We start from the raw sequence: 24496 nt of genomic DNA, 5'->3' as shown, positions 1-24496 counted from the left end.
CGCATGCTCTGTCACAAGAATTATGGGAAGTATTTTTTGAAGTTTAGCGCCATCTACCGTCCAATCATAATAGATCGCCATTTTGGATAGAACAGTTCCAGAGAGATAGGCACAAAGCTGAGAATCCACCGCCATCCTCCATAATTTCTGACGCTTTGTCATAAGGCGTCATGAGTGGGGGGATTCCATATCTCGGCAGTAAAATAAGCCTCATTTCGAAGGCAGGAATTCGTTATGAGGGCATTTTATACACTATTGATCCCAATGAGTCGACAGTTGCATTAGCGAAAGGTACGTAAAAGTACCCCGTTCCGTACTGTCAGCATTAGTGTAGCAGCTGACAAATTTTACAATATAGCTCAGTCTCAAGTATGTGAAATACTGAATTCATTTCTGCTGTCACTGTCTTTGTCAAATCTTGCATCTCTTAAACTGTGACCTAGTATATAAGTCAGCTGTGTTCTGTTATGTCAACAAAGGTGTATAGTGTATCGAAGCTGCAAGTGTGAAATGATAACACTGCATAATTTGCATCCCCTAGGACCAGTAAGTGTCTGACATTTTGCATAACTATGTAATTTATTGAGAATTATTGAATCACATACAATGGCCATCATGGTCATAGGGAAGAGACTGCGTTCCAAGTAAGCTGTAATTATATGGCCAAAAACTTAACTTTTTCATCTATAGTATTGCATATGATGGTTTTTGACAGTAAATGCACAATGCAGGACATGTGTAATGTGCATGGAAATTGGAGTAATGTCAGGTGGAATATAAATGGTGATGGTCTTCATACCATTTATTACAGTATATTCTGGCCTCTTCATAGATTTTGTTTGCTTGTACCTCAGTTATCTCAAGATAACCCCACATCACAGTTAGAGTATGTCCCATTAACCATATAGTTGCAATGTAACAAAATGGAGCAGATCCTCTCTAGCACGATTTGCCACGGGATATATCGAAAGTAGTTGCATAAAAATAACTACAAAATTAATCATAAAAAACCTTTTTGAGTTAATGTGTACCTTCTAGCAAAAGAAAAATTCCATGGAAAGGGGGAAATTTACACATTTTCTAACATTTCTTGCTTTAAATTTATTTGTGATGACAATTGAAACTGAATTTTCTGTAGTATATGTGTAGATTAGAATTATCTTGCTACTTCGGCAACTCATTGAAAGAATTATGACAATATCAATCTAGGTACATACAAGCTTGAAAAGATTTCTCATATTTCATTTGGTGGTTAATTTTCAGTGAAACTTGGTTTGTATTCTTCAAAATCATGCAGGAGTGGATTTGCTCCATTTTGCTACATTGCAATATGGGACATATTCTAATGTGCTCCCACATTAGAGAAAAACATTTTGCATGTAATATTTGCCTGCTATCAAGGGAATAATTGTACAATACTTTGGTTGTATTATAATTGTTCAATTAAAGCAAACAATTATTCTGTCCCATGCTACCAAGGATGTTTGTTATATTTTGGCATATGTTAGAAACATGACTATCGTTTCTCCCCACCAAAGTCAGATTTTGCAAAAGAGGTTGGATTGTTTTAATAAATATAGATTAATTTGTCCCAGTTGGACATAAGACTGCTCATAATATTCGTTGTCCCCAACTTTTGCAAAAGGGAGAGGACATTAAATCTCATTTGTCTGTCAGTCTGTCTGTCACAGAGACTTTGACCTTGGTCATATCTTTTGAATGAGAAAAGATAAGGCTTTCATATTTCATGTACATTTCCAAATAGACAGATTTTTTGACACTCTTGACCTTGAAGTACCTACTTTTCAAAAATTTTAACGTTACTTTTATCTTGGTCATAACTTTTGATTGAGAAGAGATAGGGCTTTCATATTTCAAATGTACATTACCCTTGATTACCTGTGACGAGACCTTTCCAAATATACAGTGCGGACTCGTTATTACGATGTTCATTTTGTCACGGTAAAATATCGTAATACCGAGGGCAATGAAATAAAATTTCCCAATAAAATCCAGTAAAACATCGTTTTGAAAGCTTGTTGTTGTATTAGGAGATGTATTTTTCTCCTTTTGTTTCCTTCTTCTGTTCAAATTCTTCATTAAAATGCTATATACATATAATTTATTAATAACTTATCTTGAATAGATATCTTCATGATGCTATTTCTTCCATTTCCTTCATTTTAAAAGAAATGTGCACATTTTTTATAAAAACTTCGGCAATCTTCATTTATCTGCCGCCATTTCCGTTTACTTTTACTTTCGTTTCTGACTAGATAATGCGTTCTTAAAATTTTCAATGTCTTCGTATCGTTACTACATAAACATCAACAATACATCACTGGGCGGTTTTGGGTGTTCAATGAGCTTAGTGCTGCAGTGAACAACTAATGAAAGTGGGCAGTGTGATAGGCATATTCATGGACAGGATTTGAAAACACACAAGCTAAATGTCAAAATAAATTTGAATTTTTAAATTACTGAACAGAGTTCAATTAGCAGTTCAGCAATTATCGATTTGTATTTCTGCTGACACCTGTGAGGTAGTCCAAGCCATTATCCAAGCTGTTAAAACGTTATTGGAGTTCAAATTTTGCCAAAATTATGTTTGATACCCAAGCTGTCCATTCCGCAGTTTAACTGCAAACGAAATTACACATTACGTATTTAACATACATGCATACGATTAAATGTAACCTTTTATCTAATAAATTAATTTTACTTATTAACCATAGTAAAAAAAAAAATAAATAAACTTAACAGATAGATAAACTAGAGACTACATTTATAAATAAACAGTTTAATTGTTTAACAATGGCTTTGACACGTCTCCAATTCTGCTGACCTAGCTAGAACAGTCAAGGTGTGTGCAGTCAAACATCACTAATCACCTAACGGCCCTGCAAGTTAACACTCTGTCAGAGCACAGGTGTTTCAGTGTTTATTTAGTGTCTCCTTAAGTGTCTACCGTCGATCAACACCGAATAAACACGGAGTGAAAAAAATTTTGGACAGAATTTTTACATCGTAATACCGAGTCCCGGCATTTAAGGACATCGTAATAAACAGTTCTATTTTGTATAGATTTGTTAAGAAATGGTTTTGTGCTTTGAATTTACAATGTAATAAGCATTCTATCTTATAAAACCGTCACCATAATAACGAGTCCGCACTGTACCATGATTTTTTGCCCCGTGACCCTGACCTTGAAGTTTGACCTAGTTTTAAAAATTTTAACTTTAGTTATAACTTTTGAATGAGAGAAGATGGAGCATTCATATTTGACATGTGCATTACCTGTCACAAGACTTTTCCAAACGCCAGCTTGGTGCAGTGGTTAGAGCGTCTGCTCTGGAGTCGTGGAGTAAGAAGTTGATCCTTATGACGCGGGTTTAAATCCCACTGTGGGATGTGGAGATCAATCCTTCGGATGAGATTATATAAACTGAGGTTCCGTGTCGCAGTAGGTGCTGACACAAAAAGGATCACTGCTCAATGGTCCTGAGTGCCGAGTATAGGTAAAAAATTCGCAGCTCTCCACCATCAAGTGGTGGTGTCTCCATATGAGTGAAAAATTCTTGAGAGGGACGTTAAACAACAAACAAACAAACAAAAAAAATTTCCAAACATGCTACAGTTTTTGACCCTTGACCTTGAGGTTTGACCTAATTTAAAAAGAAATTAACATTGGTGATAACATTTCAATGACAGAAAATAGTGCATTCATATTTGACAATTGCATTTTCTGTTACAAGAAGTGTTAAAATGTGCTATATTTGACCTTGAAGTTTGACCTAATTTTCAAAAATTTTATTATTGGTAATAACATTTGAATGACAGAAGATAGGACATTCATATTTGTGTATTACCTGTTTAAAGACCTTTCCGAATGTACTCTGGGTTTTGACGTTGTGTCCTTGACCTCTAAGTTTAACCTACAGTGTTTTTCATATTTTTTTCACATAGGCAAGAACTTTTAGAGCAGATAAGGCTTTCATATTTTACATGTACATTACTTATGACAACACTTTACCAAAAGCTATATCATTTTTGACTTCATGACCTTGATCTAGAAGTTTGAAGGGCACACAAACAAGACAGTTACAATATGCCATAAATAATTGTGTCCCAACCACTAAGACACCAAAAGTGGGGGACCACAATTCTTTGAATTTGCTTGTTGCATTTCATGTAGATAGTAGGACATACATTGCTTGTCATGTCTTGTCTTCTATGCCCGTGTCCACATTATGATGGGACATCGGTTAATTTTCATAATCGATCATCGATTGGAATCGGTTACTGCTTCCGATGCGATTTTACTGATTATAATTGGATTTCATAGCTTTGTATACAAAAAGCAGACTATTACAATTATTTCGTATCATTTCTTTAACATGAATATATAAAATATATAATATATTATTTTCTTTGTTGTTTTGCTTCTTTTACACTTTCTAGGCCTAAAAAAATTGTTTGTTTCCTGTAACATTCCCAAAAAATCAAGGGTCTGTAGGTCGGGATTTTTTTTTTTTTTTTTAATATATATATAATGGGGTCAAACATCCTGGGACTGAATTATCCAGGTGTTATACAGTGGACACCCAACATGGCTGCTAGTGGCAGAAAACGAACTTCAAAAAGTTGTGGGGGGAATTGGTTACTCTTTATATTTAAGGTAAATGTTGACTAAGTTGCATATTTTATGTCTTAAATAAAAGATACAATTAATATTTTTTTAATAAAAAGAATCAGTTGATTGATCAAACCAAAGAGCAAACACAGATTTGGCAGAGAAAAAATCCACCCGGGGGTAAAATGAATGGGTCAGTTGGGTTACAGGAAACAAACAATTTTTTTTTAGGCCCTAAATATGCACCTTTCAGTTCTAAATCACCTCTGCTTCGTGCTAGTTGGCTAGTATCATATGCAGACGCCATTTTCTTTCATTAAGAAGAAATAAATTTTAAACCAGAAATGGATAATTCCGGAATGTATTGTATTAGAAGTATGTTTCCGATGATCGATTATGAAAAATTATAATCGAACATCGGAATTGGTAGCATTTTTTCGTCGACAATCTATGTTTTCTGATTATCGGTACAACCTTAGTCCACATTTGTGTGTTTTATCTCAGTTTGAAAGAAATTGTAGAATTTATTGATATTTTACAATTAACTTTAGTGATAGCAATTCATGTTTGTCAAATTTTCTAACCTTGTCCTTCCCTATAACCTTGACATGTCTTTTTCCTGATTCTACTTGTCTTCCTGATTTTGGTAAAGGATTACCCTTTATGAATAAGTTATGATTCCATAAACTTGTATACTCTTTGAGAGCATTTGAATCAAACAGAAAATTTCTGATTTTAAGTTTACATTTTATGAGTTTGTAGAAAGTTCATTATGGCTTAGACATTTAGGCATTGAACCAAGGTAGGGTGAATGAACACTCTGTACATACCATGCTATAAAAAGCAACAGTTGTAACTAAGGAAGTATCAATTCTGTTTATTGAAAAGGGAATTTTTTCTTTCATCATATTTTACTATTGGCTTAAACTGATTGAATGCAATTCTTATTATGTTGTATTGCAAGTTACCATTAGGTTGGGCATTCATATTCTCTAGAAATATTTTTCTAGTTTATTCCAAACATGCAGTATCAGTTAGTAAACATGACGTCATTGATTTTTTTCCCCATCTGGTACAAATATGTTTTTGTATTTCAAATTTATTCATATTTTAGTGAGATCATTTGGAACAGAGGACAGGCCAACAGATCGTCCTGTGGCTCCGCGTGATGAGATATTTGAATATATCATATTTAGAGGCAGTGACATCAAAGACCTTCATGTCTGTGAGCCCCCAAAAGCACAACCTTTGCAAGCATCTATGCCACCGCAAGATCCTGCCATAGTTAAGGTAAAACAAATGAAAAACCCTTGATAAAAGACATAAATGGCTATTTTTCTATGATTTCAATCTTGCTTTTCATTAATCTAGCTTAACTTTTGTTTTCTCTGCCTAGTCCTCCCAGCCAACCTCATCGGGGTTTCAACAGCAAAGTGGTGGCGGTGGTGGTTTTGGAGGATCCAGCTACCAACCATTTGGTGGTCCCCAGTTATATAGTCAGTATGGTCAAGCACCAGGAACAGCTCCCCAGCCTTTTGGAGCTATCCCAAATCAGTCAGGTACAGAAGTATTCTATTGAATTACCTCCCTTTTAGATTTTTTTTTATAATTGATAGTGATGGTGAAATGTACTTGGGAGAAAGGTGTTTTAAACAAATGCTGAATTTGTGAAAGCAGGTTCACGAGGTCCATCTCCCAGTTTTAACCGTGCTTCTCCTACGGTGGATCAGAGTATTCAAGTGGGTTCTCAACAAGCTATACGACGCCCTGGTGGGTAGCACATGGCATTCCACTTCCAGCTTTGCATGTAACTGAATACTTGCACTAAGTTGTGACATCAACATGTCCACCACATAGCATCACTAATCCTAACAAATTTTGTGCAGATTAAACATTTTTTTCATATATAAAGTACATTTTGTACATGTTTCATCAGCTTCCAGTATTCTAAAGCCTGTATATCATTTCTTTGTCTTTTTCCCTATGATGTACATGTACAATCTGCGAGGAATCCATGTTGCATACCAGTGATCATGTAATGTCTGTCAATTTATTGACATATAAGTTTCAAGTATCCCTTATTTCAGTAAGTTGCTGTTCTGTAGATGGATTCTGCTAGTCTGTAATCCTTCGCATTGAATACGTACTCAGTGTTTGCTTTTTCCATTCATTGGGCTTTTTGAATGAAGGTTAGCTAGGCCTATTTATCTGGAAGTGCTAAACAGTGTATGAAAAATTTCCGGGGATCATTTCTCATGAGCTTTGCGGTTGCAGAGTTTTACCTTGTATATTTTGTCTAAAATACTTCTCTTGAAATCTACCTTCTCTCGGTTCAGATTTTGTTTATAAATTAATATTTGTATTTGATTTAATTTGTTAATGTTAATTTTTGGTGAAGGTAAACTTGATTATTATTTACAACTGCATGGATATTAATGATTGTTTATTTCACTTGTTCACTAATTTACAGAAAAGCATGAGTTGGAAGACCATGACAGTTTTGGTCTTGACTTAGAAGGTTTGTTGATAATCATTGTATCTATACTTTTGTTTGACTGATGATTTCATTACTGATATAAGTAAGGTCTTACCTTTTTTAGCTCACCTGAGCCAGAGACTTGGGCAAACTTTTCTGATCAAGAATTGTCTGGTGTATGTAGGGGTGCAGCGATACACTAACCTCACGATACGATACGTATCACGGTATTCAGTTCACGATACGATACATATCACGATACATAACAAGGTTAAAAATCTTTCAAGTTTGTCATCATATTTTTTTCAAACTTGACAGGGTTATACAAAATGTTCATATTTTTTAATAATAATTAAAATAACATTTTGTTAACTTGAATTGGATTGTTAGGTAGATCTTTGAGTTGTGTGAACATTCTAAACCAATGATGAACATTTACAGGAAAGTGAGGGAACTACGGGGACATTTCCTAATAATCTTCCTTTTAAATTGGAATGAAAAAGGAAGACATTCTTTTATTCCTTTTATTTACGTAGAAAACCAATTGTCATATTACTCGTGTTAATACGTTTTAGTCAACAAGACAGCGAATTTTCATCGAAATACACATGTGATGGAATATCGTGTATTATCAAAGAATACGTTTAGACCTAAAGGGTTTATCATTTGTCTTAACATCTATAACTTATAATCACATTAAGTCCCTCTCCGTGTTAAATCTGAGGTCTGTAAGATGCTGGAGATGAGTTTAACTGCCGTAAATGCGTTATCGGCGACCTCACGTTTTGCGCGGAAGCCGTTTTGAAATAGTAAAGAAGGAAATAAAACGGACAAAACTGATAATTCTGGACCGATTGAACCGAACTGCGATATCAGTTTAGAGTATCGTGAATTGAACCGAGGAAAAATATACCACGATATACTGTCAAACGGTTTATCGTTGCACCCTTAGGTGTATGTATTTCCTATATACGAACTTTTCACATTTTCTTCTTGTTTTTGAGAATCTTTGTGCCAAATTCAAATAAACTTGTCACAAAACCGTGATGCAGATTCAATTTGTCCAAACAGAGGGCCACTATCTTTTTCAAGGAGGGATAATTCAGAAATTTGGAAAATTGAATGGGGTCTGTTAAAAGTCTTTCTTTTTTTCCTCCAAGAACAACTAAGTCAGAAAAGACAAAACTTAAGTCCAAATGAAGGTTCATACAAATCTTCGCATAGCTTGATCCCAGGTGCTAAGAATTGGCCATAGTAGTCAATGTTTTACATTGGAATATATGGAAAAATTATTTATAAATTTTCTTTTCAAGAAAAGTAGGGTCACATTTGGTAGTGAAATGTCGAGGTTATTTAAACATGGAACCTGGGGCAAGGGTTGGCCATAATAGGGAAAAAATTTATATAAGAAGAAAAGGGATTGTTTAAAGAACACCTAATCATAGTCATTTTTATCTACAAAAAATTTGATTTTGGAAGAATCATGTTTCTTGAAATGATAATCACGAGTTGTTGGACTCGGATGGGTCACAAAAGGGGGTCAAACTTTTGATATACACCTGAAAATGGAGGACAAATCTTAAAAATGTTCTTCTAAAGAGGGGGAGGGGCCACAATTAGTCATTTATGTACAAGTATTCCAGTGTAGTGTTTTCTCAAGTATGCCTTAAAAACTGAAATTATTTGTCTGTGACACTTGCTTTACTATAGATTGGGGCCAAACTTTGGGAACAAGTTTAATGCAAAATAGTCATCAACATGAAAAGGCTTTAAATAGTAAAGTTGACACCAAGCCTCACTATAGCGACTATACTATGAGTAAAAATTGTTGAAAACATGGATTTTAATTTGGATGTGACAATTGCATATTTTTTTTTTGTCCAGAAAAGAATGTTGACTCAGATGAGCATTGTAGCCCATGAGCCTCTTGTTTCTATAGATTAAATTTTATACATGTACATTACAAATATATAATCGGCTTAAACAAGATGTTTTTGAATTTAAAATACTATTTATTTGAAAGACACAGAGTTGACAAGTTAGTTTCTCTTCATTTTCAGGATCAAGAGGTCCAACTCCTCCAAGTGTTCAGTCCAGTCGCAAATCTCCAACCCTTGATCAGGGCACTCAGGTAAAAGAGAATAGCATATATACTTAAGTAAAACTTGTAAAACCAATGCTTGTGGTTCGAAGGTGATTTTAAGATGGTAGAACCTTTCCCATTAATCATTAAACTAAAAATACATACCTCTAGTGTGATGATGTTCCATTGATCGAATGAGGATGAAGATCAGTTTGAATGTATGCAGAAATTGAGTACTCAACTTGAGTTAACTAAAGAGATTTATTACCTCCAATAAATTTAATGTATTAAACCTTTCATTAGCATGTGTTTAGTTTCAACCAAACCACTTTAGTCTTAAGACTGCCATATGAACTACAAACATTGTATAATATATAAATATTGCATGAATTTGAGGATTTTTCAACCTGTGCTTGTGTTGAACAATGGTTTCATTGTTCACATTGATGTTAAAAGGGTTCTGGTCATATTTGGAAAGCCCCAAATACATGTAAGATAGGCTATCTTAAAAGGGATGTAAAATATGATTTGGAACTGGGTTTGAATATCAACAATCTTTTCACATATACAAATTAAAGTTGCTTATTCCCTGTAAATATTAGAATGTATATCAAGCATAGAAATTCTTATCTAATTTTCCTTGTTTTCAGATGAGTCCAGAGAAATCACAGAAAAATTCACACCAGCACAGTTCACAAAATGCACAGAGCAGCAGTCAGCATCCAATGGGTGATAGGTCACGGAAACACCAACAACAAAGGCCTCAGTCCTCCAACACATACTCCAGGGGAGGAAGGGGAGGATTTGAGAGGGGTGGCCCAAGGGGTGGAAGAGGAGCACCTCCAGATAAACATGCATATTTTGGTAATTTGAAACATTTATTGAGAGGATATTTTATGTCTTCATGCCCAGTCTATGCAAAAGTTTTCTGGGTCACTTCAGACATTTGGTCCTGTGTAATCAATGTACACTTAGGACCAAATCAAATTCTCTAAAATCAAAGACTCAAAAACACACATTTTTGAAAAAAGAAATGAAAATGTAGAAGGAAGGAAAATTGGATTCATATATCTTGGGTCTCCAGCCTTCTATGGGGTTCTTTTTTATTCATACACATCCGGGGATTGCCACTTGAAATATTTGAGTTGATCCATGTGGTTTTAGTCGTATTCATTTACAAACTTGATTTGGAGCATTATTTCTAATAAGAAGAAACTTAAGATGATGCATCGAAATAATAAAATTTTAAAATTGAGCACCAGACATTCCTGTCAGGTGTAAAGATCAACACATCTCTCCTCAGTTAATACACATTTGTTATATGTAAGACATTATTTATCCCCTTAGTTTGAATTTGTCTATCTTTTTATAAAGTGAGTTAAAAAAAAAAAGGAAGATGCTGAAAATTCAAAGTGTAATTAGTTTATCTGAGACAACACATTTGACATACATGTACAACGTACATGTATGTTACTTTGTGATGTCCATTTCTCAGACATAAATTACCATAAAACAAAAACTGCTTCGGTAGAAGTGAAATAAAAAGTCAAAATTTGTGCAAGATGTGTCCTTTATTATGCTAATATTTAATATAAATAGTAATATGCTTATACATTATATATCACAGGAGGACCACCAAGGGGAAATGCCTCACAAAGGGGACCCAACAGGGGTTTCCAGAGGGGACAGTCATCACGGGGCAGGTATCAGTCAAATAGGAAAGTGGAATCTCCCCTCAAATTTGAGGGCGAGTTTGACTTTGAAGAGGCAAATGCTCAGTTTGATAAGGATGAGATTGAGAGGGAATTAAAGGAGAAATTAACAATAGGTGAGTCACATTTCCAATGATTTTCAAATGCATGTACATGGCTTGGAGAAGTTCAGACATGTTTACTTGTGCAGATTTTCTGTATTTTACATTCAAATTAAGCACTGAACTAGTAACATGATGATTGAATTTTGAGTATCCAAGCACAAAATTTAGATAATTGGTTGAAATGATCTGTCTTCTCTAGGCATTGAAAAAAAGCTGTAAAAATCTTTTCTGATTGAAAGGTTGACACTAAATTATGCAAGGCAGTTTTTCAGCTTTTTTACATGTACCATTTAATTTTAATTTTTAAAAAAAATTAGTGTACTGAACTTCCAAGAAATAGTAGTCTGATAAATACTGGTTTTACTACATAAAGCATGATTTAATTTGAAGTGTGCTCAAACTACATGTTTACATGTACAGTGGCGCCGCGTTTATCCGGACGCTTCACCATCCGGATGATATTTTTTGGGAACTGATTTTTTTCCACGTTATTTTGTCTCATTAATCCGGAAATTCGCGTTCCGTATCCGGACGGTCAATTTCTACTACAAAACATAATATTTCATTGAAAAATGACTCGTTTATCCGGACGGTAATTTTTCAAGAAACGACTTTTTCACACTTATCTTGCATTCGTGTTAATTGTTGTAAAAACATTGGCCATGCAGTCAGTTTGAAGGCGGTTACCTGTGACCTACAAACAATAGCATCTATAATTAGCGTGTGTTTACCCCAATTCAATCACACGTTTATCTTTAGTATGAAGCAAAGAATTTAGCTTATACTGTGCATTAATTAAATAATAATCCGTTCAAATTCATATTGCTAACCGTATATACATTGGTAAATTGATGAGAATTTTGGAGAGTTGTAAATAAAATGAGCAATAAATAACGATCTACCGATTTCGTAATGCTCTTTATCATGTCGATTGTAGTTTAAAATACGAATCTATTGCTAAAAACGTTAATCTATTTCAAACGCTTTTTTCCCACAAGACAGTTTACAAAGGTACATATTTGAAGAAACATCTCTATTTAATGTACTACCGTTTACAAACATCCATTACTTTAGAAAAGATATATAAAACTGGCGTTACATACATAAGTTGATTACGTTTTTCAAGGTATTTTTAATGATGGGAATTCAAACTTTTTTCTTTAATCAATTACTGCTTTTAAAACAATAAACCAAAATATAATTTAAAAGTTTTTTTTTTCTTTGCTATCACATTTTAAAGAAGAATGTGCATATATACATGCTTAAAGAGTGTTTTTTTGAGATGTTATTCAATTATCCGGACGATTCATTTATCCGGACGATTTCGTTGGGGACAGAGACGTCCGGATAAATGAGGTGCCACTGTATATGTACACTGAAATAAATTTTGGAACTTAAAGATATTTTCTCTGTGATACTGCTGTAGAGCTACATTTTGATTTAAATACACCAAGATTCTTAACCTTAAACCTTTAATTTGGGGGGGGGGGGGGGGTTACACGTGATACAGTATCCTAGATTTAGTTTATTAGATCTTTTTTATATGCAAAGGAAGACCACAGATAATCATTCTTATTGATAGCACTGCAGAGAATAATATAGTGATGTATTACAGGTGAAAAGAAGGATGAGAAGTCCGTCAATGGGGACAAGGAAGATAGTGTGGAAAATGGAGAGGATGAGGTTCCCGAAGAAGAGGATGAGATGTATTATGATAAGAACAAATCTTTTTTTGACAACATTAGTTGTGAAGCAACAGAGCGTGCCAAAGGGTGAGCGAAAATCTTTGTAGCACTTCAAAAACTTGCTGAAAAACCTGGCAGGCATTAAATACACATTATTAGAATTTATATTTACATTGATTTTGCTAAAAATTCTATAAAAAAAATCTCTTCTGTAGTTTGCCGGCTGGCTTGCTTTTGGCCAAAATGGTATAGGTATTTGGTAGGTTTTATTTCCGAAATAACTTACCGTATTTGGCTGAATATAATACGCACTTTTTTCCCAAAATAATTTTCTGTGAGAAAGGGGTGCGTATTTTACACCACAATGGGATTTTGATAGGTTTTTCTTTCATGTGAAACACGGCTATCATACGCACATACCGTAGTATTACCTAGAGACTTGTGCAATTTCTTGCTGTTTATCGCCATATTTAAAACTTCGGAAAGTTATTGTTAGAATGTAGACTTGTTAAAAATGTTATATTTATAACCTTTTGATAGTTAAATTAAATTTAAAAGCAAGTTAAAATTAATTTGAGCTGCATGTTCATCGTCTCCGTGTAGGCCGCCATTAACGATGTTATTTATAGATGTTCACACATTCCTTTGCCACGTGCTTCCGTAATCATAGTACACATGTACCTTATCAGTCAGACACTCGATCAAAAAAGTAATGAGTCATTTTTTAATGAAATACAATAAAATAAAATTTTATTTTAGGTTTTAAATAACTCAGTGAAAATTCATTTCAACATAAACACCCCTCTATACGTCCCAATGAATGGAAGCCAATGTTGTGAACACGTGCGCTTGTCACTTGATAATTACCCCTCAACACCCCTCCAGGCAATTCAATTGTTTACCGACTCCAAAGCATTGTTTTTACAGTTAGAGCACTGATTTTAATGGCTTTGATTATTTTCTTTGTTAAAAATCAGGGGTTGGTTTATGATCTTTCGTATGTATAAGCGTGTGTTGATAACGACACATTAAACAGTTAAACGCTTGTTAAATGTAATTTTACATCTTATATCGGCCTCGTGTTAAAATGTTTGAGAGTTAAAAAAGGAAATATGAAATATGTTGAAACTTAAGCTTATCATTTACTCGTGCTCTGAAGAAAATAAGATGTCCACGAAGATTACCTCGATGTATGAAGACATATATCCCACCTTTGTACATCATTTTTCACAGCTTCGGAGGTGTGTTGATAACTACACTTTATACGCTTGTTAAATTTTGATTTTATTTTTATAACATCAGCTATTTATTTAATTAATTTCAAGTTCAAAAGAAGAAAATCGTAGTCTTTGAATACTTTGATGTTACAATATCGCTTGCCCTGTTATATTTACATAATTTTCAACATGATTACCTTAAACTAAAAATAAATATGACAACTGTTAAACTTGCAACAATATCTCGTGCTTTGTTGAAATAAAATTATTTCCACAAAGAATAGTTAGAATACGGCGACGTATAATTTCAATATCACCGTTTGCTAAAAAAAAAAAATTAATAATAAACTCTGTTAATACTTTAATGCAACATTATCTCGTGCTTTGTTAAAATAGATAATTTCCTCCAGATTGCCGCGATATGGAAAGTCAAGATTAAAAAATAAAAACGCATTTGAATAAAATATCGTGTTCTGTAAATTTTCGGCACTTTATCTCCGCGCCGATTTTCATAGCAAATTACCACGATTTTCAAAAGTTCAGAATACCGCTTGGTAAAATTTTCTGCTGCGTATAATACAACCGAACTGCATTTTTTCCCCCCAGTTTCAGGCTCAAAAAGGGGGGTGCGTATTTTACACCAATGCGTATTATATTCGGCCAAATATGGTAAGCTTACTAGTATATCAGCATTATTTTAAGCATGCTTATAGTAATGTTACAAATGAAATTTAAACATGAAAGAACAAACTTTTCATTTGGATATTCTATGAATCCATGTGTTCATTACTGTTGTTATACTTATTCATGTCAGATATTTAGCACAAAAAAGAGTAATAGAAAGGTAATACACAACTTTCTTTCCTTAATGATTCAGAAAGTCAACCCGCCCAAGTTGGAGAGAAGAACGCAAGTTAAATGTTGAGACATTTGGTATGTCAGATAATCCTCGTCGTAACTTTAGAGGAAGAGGAAGGGGATACTATGGAGGGTTCAGAGGGAACAGAGGAGGAGGTGGTGGGTTCAGAAATGACGGATATCGGTCTGATAACTATCGAGGCAATTACAACAGAGGATTCCGGGGTAAGTTACTTTGTTTTTTGGAAATTGTTTAGTAAAACCGAAGTTTGATAGAACTGAAAAGAGTCACAGATTTAAATGCATCAGTGTGAAACATTTGTTTGGTGCATTTTAGCTCACCTGTGTCAGGTGACCTTTTTCTGATTGAGAATTTGTTCATATCAGGCCCCTTGGTCAAGGATGGAGTCACAAAATGGGGATCAAACTATAATATGGAATAAACATGTAAAGGAAAATCATAATAACACCCCACCCCCACCCCCCAATTCGTTCAGATCATGGTCTTGGGGCTGGTAAGGGGTTACTAAAAGAGACTAAAGCTCAACAATAAATATAATTTGGGAAAAAACAAAATCTTCTCAAGTACAACAGGTTCAAAGTTAATCACTTAGCATTGTAGCCCATTAGTCTTTTGTATTTTTATACACCTATTGCAACATTTTTTCTTTTTTTTGGTATTTCCTAAAACAACCAAGAAAATTCCAACCTCCCTTCAAAAGCACTTCAGCATAAAATTTAAATGTTTCCAGTTCATCAGTAGGGCTGTCACGGTTCCAAAATTTTTCGGGTCGGTTCTGTAAATTTTCGGTTCGGTTTCGAGTTTTTCGGGTCGGTTATTTACATCTATTTTAAACCTTAATTTCATGAATTTAACTTGAAAAATCTTTATTTGTTACATTAAATTTACATTGAAAACAAGTCATAACCATGCGAATGTCTAGACATCGGTGACTTGGCCTTCTATTAGCCACAACCTGACCATTCCTACTCGTTTTGATAATTATCTAATACTTCCGTGACAAGTGTTCTGTCATGGAATGAAGAAGATTTCAATTGTGATGTTTATTTATCACTGTTATCGTCATCATTCCTTTGATTTCGACGCCATTTTTTGATTGAACAGACTCTAATATATAAACCAGACCCGAACCGAAATACGGAAAAATGGAACCAGAACCGAACTGAACAACTTGGACCGTGGTTCTCGGTTATTTCGGGTTCTCGTGACAGCCCTATTCATCAGTAATCCTTAGCCTTAAAAAATAAAAATGGAAACATTATGCAATGATGGATTAAAAAGAAGGGGGCAGGGGAATTGGAAGGTGCCTCAGTAAAATGACATTTAAATTACCCTTTTTTTAAGAGATGTTTTCAGGTCTGAGTTGGACCATCTTCACTAACCAAGGGTGATGATCTTCTCCTCTTCACAGGGTGAAAAGAAGAGTGGATCATCTCCCTTGGCTTGCAAAGATGGAGTTGGACAAACTTTTTTTAGTTGAAAAAGGAAGTAACTTTGAATATTTATATAGATAGAAATCATACAAAACTAATTTGTTTCATGGTGCAACCGTTTGGGTGAGCACAGTTTTATTTACATATATAATACTGAATACCACCAAAAAAGTTTAATCATTACATAGCTTACACTTCTAACTTTGATCCGCCTAGTCCAACCTCACAAGACTCAATCTAGACTATGATGATTTTAGTTGCATTTCCATTAAGGATCTAAACGGTGCAATTTTTTGAATAAAAGGCATCATTTATTTTTTAAAAAATATTCTGCAAGAATCAACTTTGATAACTGCAGTAGGGCTGGGACGATACAGCCTTTTCTATATCGATACGTATCACGATATTTGAGCCACGATACAATATGTATCAAGATATGTTGAATTGGTTATAAAATGTTTTTTTGTAGTGAAATGAACGAAACATTTCTTCACAAATAAGAATAATTTATTCAAAGAAGTTGTATATCTGTTGTAAAACAAAGTCATTTTACCCAAGTGGTATTAGTTATTATGTATTTCATATTTATATTTAGCATATCTATTTTATATATTTGACCCAAAATGTTAAATGTATTCACCATTGTCACATGATATCATGGTAGAAAAAAAATTCTGGTGGGAAAGTTTAACATAAAAATTTGCTTGATGAATGTGCAGATTCATTCTGAATTTCTTCTTTTCTTATGTGTTAGTCTGTAAAGCTTCCTTTGTGAGCAGCACTTGCTAAAAATGTTTTAATAGTTTTGTATGAACACTTTGCACTTACTTTTGATCACCAGAATTGCTTCTGTTCTCTGGTAATGAATGTTATTTACTGTATTTTAGGAGGTTATCGACCACCATCTGGTAGGGGTGGATCTGGTGGTGGCGGTGGTGGACGAAATCAAGGATGGGTGGACTACGATTATGATTATGAAGCAGCGGGTATAGAGAGAAGAGGAAACAGTTACAAAGTTAGTGTCCATTCAGAAAAGCTTGTACATATAGAGCTACTGTAAACAAACCTGGGACTGAAAGAGTAAAGTGTGGTATGGGCTTTATAAGGCCTTCCACTTCAGATGAAATTCAAAATAAGGAATGCTCATACACATAGTTTGAAATTGTAAATTATACATGTAATATAAAAAATAAAGAATCAAGTGTGAAAATTGAGGGCCTACTACTGTAGGCTACTTCAAGTAACAGTTGCAACAACTACTCTAAGTATATACAGAGGTAATATAATATTTTTAAAATGTTTCAACATTTATCTTTAAAAAAAACGCAAAATTTTATTTCTGATTAATATTTTAAATATTAGACGTTGGATTAAGCTACAGTTACTTCCTACATTTACATGTAAGGAGGATTTTAATGTCTCCTTATATACTTCTGTATTTCAGAAAGCAGCAGCACAGTCATAGAGAAAATTGAAAATATGGGTAGAGTGTGAGAAGTAGGGGTCACAAGAAGGCAGCTGACAACAATTAGACATTGGATAAGGACAGACTTGTGGAAGATGGTGTTTTCATGTACTGTCAATTTTGTGAATTTCCAAAGAGAATCCCCTTTTGAAAACTTTGTGATATTTTTTTCTGGATTTTCTTTTTTTTTCTTCAAAATTTTGTAACTATTGTCACCTGAAGAAGCAATTTAGTAAGAGTGACAAACAGTTGCAATCTGTGGACTTAGTGCTAGCTAACCAAATGGCGCTATAAAATGTGTTAAGCTTCCAGAAAAGACTTGAATGGACAGTATGCAACAGTTGCACACACTGCTGTGTATACATATGGTTTGTGTGGTTAATGGAAATATTTGCATTGTTAGAAAACATGCTTGGGGCTTAAACATGTTTTTCTGTTCTGCACGAGGAGGGCTGGTACATGTATTGCTGGTGGTCTTGTTACCAAGTACTCTAAAATCTACTTTTCTAATCTTATTAAAATTTGATGTTCTTCATCCACTATGGCTTATCAAACATCTAACAACAACCCATTCAGGTTTATGTCAGAGTGTCCTTTTGAATAGCCAGTGAAATGGCCGCTGCTGAAATCTTGGCTGGTAGTTCCAATATGTGTTTCTTTTGCACAGCTAAATCTAAAAGCCCAGAGAGTTTCGTAGTAAACAAAATTATGGCAAAGGTGATGGTGTGTATGAATGTTACATGGGGGATATCTTGTATAGTTTTTGCATTTTCGTTTAATAATTCAGGAAAGAGTGATGGATGGGCAGACTATACATTAAATTTATGCCACAATTAACTTGAATCAACATAAGACAGAACCATTTAAAAAAGGTGGAAACTGATTGGCCAGAATTTTGATTTTTATTTGTAATAGAAAGATGCTCTCACGTGAGGCAGAATGGAATGTTGTTAGATGTTTGTGAAGTGGTAGCAGATTCAGAACATTTAATTTTAGTTAGATGGTCTATTTTTAGGATTAAGACAGAACAAAAATTCATGACCTTAATAAGCAGCAGCAAATAAATTTAATTATTTGCAAAATTTGGAAAAAGGATTAATGTTACCGAATTTATGTTCACAATTTTGGAGTAAAAATTTTGTGTGAATTTGTAACATTGATAAATTCTACATGATTATCTATTGTACACATTTCAGTTCAAAGTTCAATAAAATTCAACACAGTATGAACAGATTTAAAATACCTGAACTATTTGTAAAATACTTTTCTTTTGTTAACTGTGAAGGCAAAATGTGTAGCAATACCTTTGTTTCTTAATTGATATGATATTAGAAAAAGAAATAGTGCGATCAACATGATCAAAATTTTATCATTGTTGCAATAGTGCTTATCTGATCTACACAGCATTTGCTTGGGTTAAATGGTTAAAAAAATCAGTGGTTGTACTGTAAAGTCTTTTGCTTTGTTATTTGCAATTTAAATAGGCAGGGACTATAAATCCGTAATTTACCATTCTCTCTTAAGTAACGAGTAGTATTTTCCCCTCCTTATTTATCAATTGCTTTATATATTTATTGAATCAAACCGTGTCAATGAATTACATACATAGTATTTAAGTCTTTTCATGCTAGCTAAAACCACAATATGTTGAAGGATTAAACTTGTTTTTGCACCAATATCTGACTTAACCATGATGTAAGGACCTTGACAGTCCCTTTTTGATTCTCAAAACAATTCACTTATGACGGTGAAATCCATTCTTTATAATTAATGAATCTGCAGGATGTGATGAATTTGTTAGCCATGGAAATGAGAATTCAAAATAAAGAACAAATGCAATATTTTATGGTGTTATGTGCATTTTTATGGCATCCGAGGGGAGCTAGAAAGCCATACTAGGGATGATATCTCAGATTGGAATTTATTGGAGGCCACTTACCGGTAGAAGTAGAAGATTGCACAGAATCACATACAGATATAATTGACGGAGAAATCACATATTTTCGAGAAAATAAAGACTCATATTTTATTAGTTAGTTGGGGAGAAGGGGGTTGATCGACGCCTTACTTTTTTCCGAGTTTTTTTTTTGGGGGGGGGGGTAGAAAAAAATCGACGCCTGTACTTAAAATTGGTAATTTTCGAGTTGAAGAGTGCATCTCGACAATCATTTATGATAGGCCGGCATATATATAGGCTTAAATGTCCCGCCTGTCGGTTTATGCAGAAAGTAACGAAAGAGCGCAGCAAGGGAGATAATCTCGAAACTTGCGTCTATTTTCTTTCACATAGCTGAGATTGTGGACTCGTGCAAATAGTACCAAATATAATCATCAAAACAATAGGTCTGCTGTTGTTTTGTGTATGACATAGTTGGTCCTATTTGAGTATCAACTAACTTATAATTTACTATTCTTACTTTGAATAAAAAATAGAATCAGACACCAAATTAGCTACCTTTGAATTATTCCGCCAAATGCACTATATGATGTCGTAATGGCGGCTTTTACACATTGACCAATGTCGTATGTTTTGAATTTTATTAATACCACTTGGGTTAACGTAAGTACTGTTGTTAGGGACAAGTAGGAGGAGAAAAATAGTTAGACTTTTATTGGTGAGAACTTCACTAAGGTCATAACACAAGATTTTGCAGGCCTCTATGAATGTTTGCATGCTGTGGCAGTTTTTTGACAAAATTGATAGGCCTCACAGGCTCTAATATTTGTATTCAATGCAAAAATATTAATGACAGAAACAGAACGAAATCAATTGACATAATAATCATTCAAATATTAAGACTGATTTAAAGCATTTTCTGATTGAAATATCTTATTCTTAATTTCATGAATATGGAGTTGTAAACACGAAATGTGTGATTTTCTAGCCGCTGAGAATGAAAAACAATTTTGTTTTGAATATTTTTGGAACTCTTGTAAATTTTAAATAATACTTCAGGTTCTTTTCAAAAAGTTCATCTTACTAGATCTACAATATCCTTGTCAAAACAACACGAGACAATTTACCGGAAGAATATCGTTGTCATGGCGTCTTAGTAACGCCATTGTAAACAAAGAAGACGAAAAAAAAATTAACACGGATTTTTACATAAATACTATCAATGTCGTGTTAAGATGTACAAATTTTTACTCCCCATGTTAATACAAAGTTTTTAGATTAGGAATGATTTTCAAAAAGTGATCTTTTGCTTACTGAAATTTCAACATCAAATTCGACATATTCCGTGTTTTTCCCATGGAACAGATATATGGAATTTTTCAAAGCAATTATTAACGGAATGTTTAAAATGTTTGTAAAAAAGGATTCTCTTAGTTGTATTTGATAAATTTATGTCAAAAGTTAGGTAGAAATTTGTTAGGCTTACACATGAAAAATTCTTAAACATAACGGGGAGATCTTTTGGGCGAATTCAGACATCGTTTTATGAAATTCTATAGGCAAGACATGATGTTTGAATAGTTTCCCTCTATATTCTTAGAGAAGATCTATAGATGGCTCCAACAAACGCATTCATACATGATGCTATAGTGAGGACTTAGCATAATTGATAAAACATTGTAGATCATGAAGCACAAAACCGAACCCCATCTTGTTTTTTTGACGTGAGTACAACGTTTTGGCGCTCTTCGCTCATTGGACAACCCACTTCTTGGAAACCAATCAGCACGAGCAAAAAGCAGCCAATCAACGGCATGCATATTCCCTGGAAAGTATATAAGCACGAGATTTTCAGGACTTGGCATCATTTGCATTCGGCGCATTGTCAAAGCAAGACGCAAAAATGAGAACCTCTATGCTTATTCAATCTTCCACCCTTCTTGGCACATTCCTGTCATCAACAGGACGTGCAATGCATATAGACATGTATGAGTAAGTAAATGAAAGTTTATTCGTTAATTTTATAAATTAATTAAGAAAATAACGTCAAATTATTTGTTGCATTGCAAAAAGAGCGTCCATAGCAACGCGTTTTGTGTTTTTTGCAGGTTGGGATGTGATGTGTGGCAGTTAAGTAAGGAGATGAGTGCCACCCTAGGGGTAGGTTATTGAATGTTTATTTGTTTTGTATACTGACAATAAGTCTCTCACATCTCTGGTACTTTCTAACTCTTCCTTTCCCTTCTCTTAGCATGAGCTGCTGTCGCTCGGTGAGAGAGTCAACAGCTTTGCCACAACCACTTCTGCTGCTGCTCTGTCTTTCTTCTCGGCAACAGATCTGCTCTTCTTTCTGGCTTTTCTGCTCTTAGTTACTTCTGTTGTTGGTTCTGTTCAGTTTGTTCAACAGTTCAACACTGCAATGAAAGACCTGAAAAGCAAAATGGCAGGTCTAGCAGAAGGTTAATATTGTTATAAAATTTACTTCGTGTTTTATCTTGTATTTGGTGCTAATATCCTCACCACAAGTGGACGAATTGGTTAATTTGTTTACTGATATTTTCAGAGAATGTGCAGATGAGGCTGGTTTTGAATGCTTTGCTGAACGATGCAGACGAGACAGAGAAGGCATTAGGTTAGTATAACTTTCGCCAAATCTCAATGTGCAAATTGAATTTCCCGTTTCATGAGCTTAAAAGTTATGGGTGGAAATTTATCTTAAATCAGTCTTCATTTTACTAAAGTTACTTATATTTCAATCTAGCAATGAAATTGAACGCCTTAGCCGAGGAGCAGAAAAACTTGGCCGGGTGGTTGAATTTTCACACAGAGATGTTCAGAATCAGGTACCATTAATTTACTCCGAAGTATTTTGATTTCATGTCTTAATGGGTATTAAAAAAATACAAAATTATTTATATTTTACGATTTGATTTCAGACTGGACTACTTAGGCCACGGCACACCCAAGGTTCAGAGCAAAAGAAAAAGATGAAGCTACTGACGTTGCATCAGCTTATTTTTTCCTTATGTAACAGTCAAATATGTTTAATAAATTATTGTTGCCTGAAACTTCATTTGAATGTTTCTTTATTCTGCTGAAGATGTGAAGTGAACTACAGATTACTGAACATGGAATTCATTACATATATACATAGTTAAATACAAAACGTACTGGTCCCATTTTTAGTGTAATAGGAGTAAACTTTAGAACACCATTTTCATTAGTGGTTCTAGAATATTTTTTTGTACACTCTCCTATAATTTCATGTTTATTATTTCCCAGGTTCTTATTTTGATTTGAGATTCTGCTTGGTCTTATTTCCGAACTTATTTGTACCTTAACTCAACACCTCATGTCAGTCGTAATGAAAACACCAGTTCCAACAAACAACAAAATTTATTAACCTTTGTATAGACAAACAAAAAAATATAGTATAAAAAAAATAACAACTGTAAATTCCTGCCTTGCCAAAAAAAATCCCAACAACCGTATAAAAATCACCCCCCCAACCTAGCCGGGGGAAAAGGCCTAGGGTAATTTAGAAAAACCCCTATTTATTTAAGAATACCTTAAAACCTATCTCCTAGCTTTTAGAATTATGGCCTAATAAATTTAACAGGAGCAATAGACGACGACAATTTAGTCAAAATGCCTAATATCTTAACATAATTTCTAAGGGTGCAACCTGTTAAATACCTAATAAACCTTTATTAACGTGAGAGAACTTACAGCAAGTTAATGCTTTCCAAGATTCCCCACGTGTCTAACAGTTACACGGGTTTATATACTCTTTGGAAACAATAGAATCTTTAACTTAAAATCTAGTGAATACACCCCAAGGGTATGAACTTTGACTGAAATTAGTAACACCCAAAAGGTTAACTTCCGTATTGATAGCCAATGAGAATTTAGATCATCAAACATAAACATTTACCCGTAAGATTTGATGGAAGCAACACGTGCTATTATCTGAGAAGGTTTGTAAATATAAACAAAATGATATGGGGGATAAGGCAGTATACCAATATATGCATGAAAACATAAATAACGACATTACATTTAAAATACAAGGCATAAATGCATATAACAAAATTCATTCCTGCTACACTCCCCCCTTCTTAAGACATAAATGATAATATCATTTATTTCAAAGCAAATAAATATATTGCGGCAGGAATAAAAAAACAACAAAATCTCATTATTATATCATTTAAAACAGGAATCAAATAAAGAATTATGTGAATATTATAACACAAAACACACAGTCACTGCATGTCTCTTAACGAAGTAGCTAGACTACAATAAATACTCCTCGATGGATGGAGTAGACTGTTTCCCCCAAAGTCGATTGGTCACAATAATAGCAGTGCCTTCTCGAGCCCCCGGAATCACCTCCTGATCCCTAGACACCGTGGTCCTCTTCTCCAAGATATATCCCGCCTCACAGTTGATGGTGCTTCTTCGTTTCATCGCAGCTTCTTGTCTAAACCGATCTCTGGCTGCGGAGACTGGGGCCAATGGCATCAAACTCTCTCGTGGGTCCAGGTATTTTATGTTTCGGACAGTAGCGTGAGCTGGCTCAATAGATGTTTGATGCTTCATACGTCCATGTCGGGTCACTTGTCCTTTGCGTGTACTGGCATATCGGCAGTTTTCCAAGGGACATTTGTAGATTTCTATGTGCGGCTCATGGACCTCTGTCCAATGGGTCCTGCATGCTTTGTAATTGGCTAACCAAGCAGTACACCGTTCCACGTTACACTCCATCCCTCCTTCTTTCCAAAGGGGTCTGATGTCTCTATCCAGCTCCTCCATTTCTCTTTCGGTGACAAAGATATCTAATATGTCCATGAAGGTTATCTATCAAAATAATTGTACAACAATATTAGGTGTTTTTTTTTTTTTTTTTTT

General features: G+C 34.3%; 2 protein-coding genes across 5 annotated transcripts; both read left to right on the top strand.

Annotated features, from left to right (window-relative positions):
• The first annotated feature begins 54 nt into the window (after positions 1 to 54).
• Positions 55 to 19531, top strand: LOC133171829 (protein LSM14 homolog B-like). 4 transcript variants are annotated; one of them, XM_061306625.1, is made up of 12 exons: positions 56 to 291; positions 5748 to 5923; positions 6030 to 6192; positions 6311 to 6403; positions 7104 to 7151; positions 9170 to 9240; positions 9843 to 10056; positions 10820 to 11020; positions 12624 to 12780; positions 14788 to 14993; positions 17111 to 17238; positions 17668 to 19531. In XM_061306625.1, exons 1-12 carry the CDS (start codon positions 171 to 173, stop codon positions 17686 to 17688), a joined length of 1599 nt encoding a protein of 532 aa, XP_061162609.1. In that variant the 5' UTR covers positions 56 to 170; the 3' UTR covers positions 17689 to 19531. The 4 variants fall into 4 exon arrangements, with proteins under 4 accessions (XP_061162611.1, XP_061162610.1, XP_061162612.1 ...); XM_061306627.1 differs by lacking the exon at positions 6311 to 6403 and having other exon boundaries at positions 55 to 291; XM_061306626.1 differs by lacking the exon at positions 7104 to 7151 and having other exon boundaries at positions 55 to 291.
• Positions 19532 to 21274: 1743 nt separating this feature from the next.
• On the top strand, positions 21275 to 22576 carry LOC133204751 (uncharacterized). Its single transcript, XM_061340492.1, has 6 exons — positions 21275 to 21577; positions 21694 to 21745; positions 21837 to 22044; positions 22149 to 22217; positions 22347 to 22428; positions 22522 to 22576. The coding sequence occupies exons 1-6, from the start codon at positions 21489 to 21491 to the stop codon at positions 22574 to 22576; spliced, it is 555 nt and encodes a 184-aa protein (XP_061196476.1). The 5' UTR covers positions 21275 to 21488.
• The last annotated feature ends 1920 nt before the right edge of the window (positions 22577 to 24496 follow it).

This window comes from Saccostrea echinata, unplaced genomic scaffold (assembly GCF_033153115.1).
Source record: "Saccostrea echinata isolate AGI-Se365-2 ecotype Australia unplaced genomic scaffold, CSIRO_AGI_Sech_v1 ptg000054l, whole genome shotgun sequence".
Classification (NCBI taxonomy): domain Eukaryota; kingdom Metazoa; phylum Mollusca; class Bivalvia; order Ostreida; family Ostreidae; genus Saccostrea; species Saccostrea echinata.
This window is presented reverse-complemented; position numbering and strand designations above follow the sequence as displayed.